Below are 7,500 nucleotides of genomic sequence, written 5' to 3' on the forward strand. Positions count from 1 at the left end.
AACTTCAGCTGATATTCCAACTCTGGCGCCTTTTACAGATGGTTTGAATCATATAATGAGTTTGCGATGCGATGCTGCCCCTGATTGTAATCCTGCCCTGTTTTGCAAATGTTTGTTGAGCTACAGTGGTCGCCATGTGCTTGTTTGCTAGTTGCATATTTGAATTTTCTAGCCAAAGTAGAAACAGTAGAAACATTGTACAGAAGAGTACTTGTGCCAAGGGTGAGAAATTGTTTTATTTTATTGTATCATGCACTTAAAGATAAATAGTTTTGCTTTTATTTAGTTTGTATTAGTCAAGCTTAGAGGACGTTTCCATTTGGGAAAAAAAATAAAAAATGTTTAGCCCAATCTTATGACGAAATTCATTGACATTTTCAACTTTTTCCTGAAGTGCAAAATAAAATAAAATAAAAACTTTCTTTAATATAATTTTTTCCTCACCTGTTGCCATAATACTCTTCCGTAGAATGCATTAAGTCAGTGATTGTGGAGAACGCTTGTTGAAAAAATGTCCTGTGTTCTGTAAACTGGCATGTTGCTAGCTAAGGGGAACCCCCTGTATGCTGTTTGTTTACGCACCAGTTTACAGAGCCTAGGCTGTGTATTAACACAAGATTTTATTTCAGCTCACTTAGTACATGAGAAGATGATCTCTAATTTTGATTTAAAATAAATTCACAACCACCTTTCTCCACAATAACTGACTCCAGCTTAAATTCAGCCTATATCATGATGTTAACGTGTGTGTGTTCCCCAGTGACTCAGTGTCCAGTGTGGGCTCCATTGGGACGGAGGATGTGGGTGAAGGGAGCCGTCATTGGGCCGGAGCTTCCAGAGGAGGGAGCCGGGCTGGAGGGTCTCGCTATGGAGGCAGTACCACGGGCAGCCAGGGGGGGCGCCAGAGTGTAGCCGACACCATGAGCACATACAGCTTCCGGTAAGCAAGGCAACAAAAATATTTATTAATGGGGTAGGACTAGATTAGTTTATTACTGCCTTCTTCCCCCTTTCGGGCATGGAAAGTCTGTCTGATGTTTATTTCATTTGTTTTGCCTTTTGTTTCTTATTTATTCATTCATTACTACTTGAACTTGTTTTTTATTGCTTGCATTTTCGAAATAAAGACAATCAATCAATCAATCAATGTATTGGTCGATTAATTGATTTGAAAACTGTGGCTCAGGTGGTAGAGCGGGTCGGCCAATGATCGAAGGGTTGGAGGTTCGATCCCCGGCCCTGCCACTTGTGTCATGGTTGTTGTGTCCTTGGGCAAATGACACTTCACCCACCTTGCCTCGTGTGAATGTAGATAGTTAGCCTGCTGCTATCGGTGTATGAATGGTAACGTGGAAATGGGAACAAGTCTCCCTTGCAAAAGAGTCTCCGGTCTCAATGGATTTTCCAGTTGAATTTTCTATGTCATTTTTTTGCTATGAAGTCTAAATGTCCCTCTTTTCTCTCCGTAGCTCCTGTGTGGACCCTGATGACTCCAGCTCCGAGCCCGGCGCTAGTGGAGTTAGCGGAGTTAGCTCGGGCTCCAGAGGGTTGGCTCGCGCCCCGTCTTCCTCTGCCCTGTCGGAGCTCATCGATGGGCTACGGAGACGCCGCGCGGGGGGTGGGTGTATCTGTCTGTCTGTGTGTCTGTGTGTCTGTCTGTCTGTCTGTCTGTCTGTCTGTCTGTCTGTCTGTCTGTCTGTCTGTCTGTCTGTCTGTCTGTCTGTCTGTCTGTCTGTCTGTCTGTCTGTCTGTCTGTCTGTCTGTGTGTCTGTGTGTCTGTCTGTCTGTCTATCTGTCTGTCTGTCTGTCTGTGTGTATGTATGTATGTCTGTCTGTCTGTCTGTCTGTCTGTCTGTCTGTCTGTCTGTCTATCTATCTGGGTGGGTGCTCCGAGGAACTTTCAGTTTTTGTTCATTCTTGCACCCCCTGTGACCTCTCATGTTACCAAACTCCAGCGGGGGTCAGAGCGCAGGGTCAGCCATAGTACAGCGCCAATGGAGCAGTTTGGGGTTAAGTGTCTTGCTCAAGGGCACAATGGTAGAGATGGTGGGCACTGTGGATGTAATAGCAGCCACCACTACTTTTACAACTAACACCCTCCTGTCCGGTGCCGGGGATCCAACCAGAGACCTCATGGTTACTGGGAGGAACCAGAGACCTCATGGTTACTGGGAGGAGGAACCAGAGACCTCATGGTTACTGGGAGGAGGAACCAGAGACCTCATGGTTACTGGGAGGAGGAACCAGAGACCTCATGGTTACTGGGAGGAGGAACCAGAGACCTCTTGGTTACTGGGAGGAGGAACCAGAGACCTCATGGTTACAGGGAGGAGGAACCAGAGACCTCATGGTTACTGGGAGGAGGAACCAGAGACCTCATGGTTACTGATCGGCCACCTTTCCTCTAGGCCATCCTACCACAATAGTACTGAATAGGATAGCTTCCTATGTGGAAAATGTAATATCTTATTGCCCTAATTTCATGAACTATTGCTCCCCATCCACAGGAGATAGTGGGGGCCCAGGCAGTGCGGTGTCGATGCCCATCTACCAGCAGCCGACAGCAGCCTCCAGCCTGAGGAGGAGAGCCTCGGCCCTGTCTCTCTCTCCAGAGGACAACCAGGAGCACAGAGGGATTCTGAAGCCACCATCTCCGCTACTGTCACGAGCCGCTAGTACACGAGGTACGGGTGAGAGGACGAAATACACATGGGGCGACTGTGTGTCAAGTGGTAGAGCGGGTCGGCCAATGGTCAAAGGGTTGGCGGTTCGATTCCCGCCCTGCCACCTGTGTGATGGTTGTTGTGTCCTTGGGCCAGACACTTCACCCACCTTGCCTCGTGTGGATGTCGATAGTTAGCCTGCTGCTATCGGTGTATGAATGTGTGTGTGAATGGTAACGTGTAATTGGGAACAGGTCTCCCTTGAAAAAGATCTCAATGGGATTACCTGTATAAATAAAGGTTAAAAAAATTAAAAATTAAAATAAGAAACATATCAATCAGTCCAATGTAAATATAGGGCAGAGAGCCTGTTTGGACAGGGCTGGGTTTTCGGTGAAAAATATATGAAGACATGACACACATGGGAAAACTTCACTGGACTTTATACCAAAGGCAAGACACTGCAGGTGCATAAGAAGTGCGTAACATGTATTGGCATTTTTCAGAAAAAACTTTGTAGAAATGGAATATAATTGATAATAATATATAAAAGTATGTTTTAATTAGTTACTGTTACACTTGATATTGTGGAAAGACTTGAGGCAGTGGTGGATGATGCCATCTTTAGTAACTAGCTTCTTGTCCTTGAAGGCCACCGTAGCTTCTGTAAATTCTCCCAAACATAGGGGTTAGCAAGGGAGCGTTGACATCTACAATCTCACCACTATCTGATGCTAAATACTACCATATTACACACTGTACCTTTAATAATCAAAACAATATATAAATGAATAATAAGACTATTTATTCTCTTCCAGGTGACGCTTCCACCAACGGATCCAAACTCTCTCGCTTCAGCTCCAGTGATTCTTCTCTTCCGTCTCTTCCTCCTCTCTCCTCATTGGCCGCTGGTCGTCAACGGCAACAGTCCACTCTGTCCATCCCAGAGGAAGAGCCTCATTTAAGACAACGCTCCCCGCAAAGATCACCGCAAAGATCGCCGCAACGCTCGCCACAAGCACCGCCACGATGCATTCTGGGTAATGCTGTTTATAGATGTTTTATTTATTTCATTATAATTTATAAAATGTTTATATATTTGTTATATATATTAATTGTATTTATTATATTTTTTTATTTTTATTTTGAATTTAATAATTTTTTTAATTAATTAATTATTTTTTATTTTATTTATTATTTTTTTTTTTTTTTTTACAAATGCACAATTTCCCTGCCCTAGTGTTCATGGTTTATTTTGAACAGGGACAAGGCAAACTAATAATACAATTTACAAAAAAGCCATCATACCCAGGGGGCAAAGTGATTTTATGGACATGGAGCGTTGTAAAAGGTTGTTCACCAAAAATGACATCTAGGACCTTCCACGATCACAACCTGGGTGGACAACCTTGTCAACAAGCTGCTGGAAAGCTACAGGGGGCCGACATAGCAAATCAGAACCACTGTTTAAGTGAATGGGGATGGGCTAATGGGGAATTTTTTTAACTTATAGATATCATTATGAAACTTTGCCAGTTGATTACTGACATTAAAACAACAACTTTTTGTATTACAGTATTTTCCAAAATTTTAAATTAATATGAAAAATCAGCAATATCTTACTAATGCTGCGTAAATTTGCATATATGCAAAGCCCCAAAATCTAGATGTTGGAAGAAAACAAAGTCAATTTGTTTTTAAATTTTGAAAACAAAACAAGTGTCCAACTGCCTGAAGCCTTTCCTAATCACAGTTCAAATTTGATCAATAACCCATAGAAAATACATTTTTCACACAGTTATATTTCATGTGCTATGGACCAAAAGTGTCCTTTTGGAGTCTCCAGCTGGTATTTTAGGAAACGGGTAGACATTCCCTTGGAAAAAACAGTGTAAAAAATTCATGGTCCATGGTGTTATATAAATAAATAAATAAATAAATAAATATACTTATTACTTGATTAATTAATCAATTAATAGAAAAAAAACAATAGTAATAAGGAAAAAGAAGTTGGAATAAAAAACAAAAACAAAAAAAAGAATCATAAATAAAAATAAATAAAAAAACGTCTAAAAAATAAAAACTCATAAACTATCCTATCTTTTCTTATATATAGTCACAGAGTCCGGAGAGGAGACTGCCCTGGGCTCTGAGCCGATGGTGTTCCAGAACAGGCGTCTGATGGGAGATGAAGCTCTGGACATCCTGCCCGCGATACGCAGAGCCCAGTCCACCAGCAGCCTCGCCAGCTCCGTCAGAGGCAGGCGGGCGCTCAGCGTGCACTTTGGAGAGCTGCCCCCATCCACACGCAGCAGAAAAGGTCATTATCTGTCTGTCTGTGTGTGTGTGTGTGTGTGTGTGTGTGTGTGTGTGTGTGTCTGTCTGTCTGTCTGTCTGTCTGTCTGTCTGTCTGTCTGTCTGTCTGTCTGTCTGTCTGTCTGTCTGTCTGTCTGTCTGTCTGTCTGTCTGTCTGTCTGTCTGTCTGTCTGTGTGTGTGTGTGTGTGTGTGTGTGTGTGTGTGTGTGTGTGTGTCTGTCTGTCTGTCTGTCTGTCTGTCTGTCCGTCCGAACCAAGTGAGCTGTCTGTCTGTGTGTGTCTGTCAATATGTCTGTCTGTCTGTCTGTCTGTCTGTCTGTCTGTGTGTGTGTGTGTGTGTCTGTCTGTCTGTCTGTCTGTCTGTGTGTCTGTGTGTGTGTGTGTCTGTCTGTCTGTCTGTCCGTCCGAACCAAGTGAGCTGCCCCCATCCACACGCAGCAGAAAAGGTTTTTATCTGTCTGTCTGTGTGTGTGTGTGTGTGTGTGTGTCTGTGTGTGTCTGTCTGTCTGTGTGTGTGTGTGTGTGTCTGTGTGTGTGTGTGTCTGTCTGTCTGTCTGTCCGTCCGAACCAAGTGAGCTGCCCCATCCACACGCAGCAGAAAAGATTTTTATTATTAAAGTTATTTTTAATTTTTCGAACCCTTTGGAACTTGTCATTTCTGGTAAAGTCTGTCTTTCTGTGTGTGTGTGTGTGTGTGTGTGTGTGTGTGTGTGTGTGTGTGTGTGTGTGTGTGTGTGTATGTCTGGCTGGCTGGCTGGCTGTCTGTCTGTCTGTCCATCTGTCCGTCCGTCTGTCTGTCTGTCCGAACCAACTGTTTATTTTGAAGTTATAGTCATAGGCTATGTAAATGGGTTTTGACAAAAAAAGTGATTATGACAACATGCGTTCTGCAGAATCCCTGACTCCGCATTTAATTGTTTGTAACTATAACTTCATTATTATGTCTATCCACTCCTTTCATAAAACATTTTTTTCAATTTTTTTTCCCCGAAATAAACTAATTTTAATTTTCAATTCCTAAAGGTTCTGAGACGGAGTCTTCCAGTTCGGGGGGGTCTGGGTCGGGGGGCAGTTCCCATAGCAACGGGAGCAGCACTCGGCGTTCCCGGTTGGACAAACCTCAGGGAGAGAGACTGGAGGCCGAGGGCAGCGAGGGGGGGGACGTGGCCTCTGTCATGAAGAGATATCTCAAGAAGGAAGTGGACTAGAAGGATACTAAGAGGTGAGTTAATATACCAAGGGATGTGTTACGTAAAAGCCCTACTAACGTCCTACTCATACTAAAAGCCATACTAACGTCCTACTCACTAAAAGCCCTACTAACGTCTTACTCACACTAAAAGCCCTTCTAACGTCCTACTCATACTAAAAGCCCTACTAAAGTCCTACTCATACTAAAAGCCCTACTCACTTCCTACTCATACTAAAAGCCCTACTAACTTCCTACTCATACTAAAAGCCATACGAATGTCTTACTCATACTAAAAACCCTACTAACGTCCTACTCATACTCAACGCCCTACTAACGTCCTACTCATACTAAAAGCCCTACTAACGTCCTACTCATACTAAAAGCCCTACTAACGTCCTACTCATACTAAAAGCTCTACTAACGTCCTACTCATACTAAAAGCCCTACTAACATCCTACTCATACTAAAAGCCATACAAATGTCCTACTCATACTAAAAGCCATACTAACATCCTACTCATACTAAAAGCCATACGAATGTCCTACTCATACTAAAAACCCTACTAACGTTCTACTCATACTAAAAGCCCTACTAACATCCTACTCATACTAAAAGCCCTATTAACATCCTACTCATACTAAAAGCCCTACTAACGTGCTACTCACACTAAAAATTGACAAAATAAAGATTAACTTAACTTAACTTAAAAGGCATAGTCACGTCCTACTCATACTAAAAGCCCTACTAACGTCCTACTCATACTAAAAGCCCTACTAACGTCCTACTCATACTAAAAGCCCTACTAACGTCCTATTCATACTAAAAGCCCTACTAACTTCCTACTCATACTAAAAGCCATACTAACGTCCTACTCATACTAAAAGCCCTATTAACGTCCTATTCATACTAAAAGCCATACTAACTTCCTACTCATACTCAACGCCCTACTAACATCCTACTCATACTAAAAGCTCTACTAACATCCTACTCACACTAATTTTGACGTCAATTTGAGTATGTTGTGGTTGTGTATGCAAGTTTGTGTAGGCGAGAAACGCCCGGATGAGTACTTACTTCTACCAAGTCGGTTCTGAAAAATGTCAATAAATTCTACACACTGCAACTTTAATTTCTGCAATGAGGCTGTGATAGTTTTACACTCAATTCCCATACTGAAACACTGAGAAAAACTCCAAGAAGCAAGTCATTGATTTCATGCTATGTCCCTGATGGTTGTTAAACAGGTAAAGTGATCTGGTAGCTCACTACCTGCTGAGAGTAGGTGTAGCATGAATCATCAATAGCTCATAGGGTCAATAATGCCCATGA

The 7,500-nt window shown here is 42.7% G+C and overlaps 1 protein-coding gene across 1 annotated transcript in view; it reads left to right on the plus strand.

The window, feature by feature from the left end:
* The window catches only part of myo18b (myosin XVIIIB), a gene marked incomplete at its 5' end in the record, with an annotated part of 46,184 nt that overhangs the window by 38,355 nt on the left and 329 nt on the right, over positions 1-7,500 (plus strand). Inside the window, 6 exons of the mRNA XM_080046550.1 lie at positions 761-940; positions 1,470-1,618; positions 2,508-2,684; positions 3,482-3,703; positions 4,780-4,983; positions 6,003-6,201. Coding sequence (XP_079902676.1) covers positions 761-940; positions 1,470-1,618; positions 2,508-2,684; positions 3,482-3,703; positions 4,780-4,983; positions 6,003-6,187 — 1,117 coding nt within the window. The 3' untranslated portion in view covers positions 6,188-6,201. The remainder of the gene's footprint in view (positions 1-760; positions 941-1,469; positions 1,619-2,507; positions 2,685-3,481; positions 3,704-4,779; positions 4,984-6,002; positions 6,202-7,500) is intronic.

The sequence above is a fragment of the Ammodytes marinus genome, assembly GCF_949987685.1.
Source record: "Ammodytes marinus genome assembly, chromosome: 18".
NCBI lineage: Eukaryota > Metazoa > Chordata > Actinopteri > Uranoscopiformes > Ammodytidae > Ammodytes > Ammodytes marinus.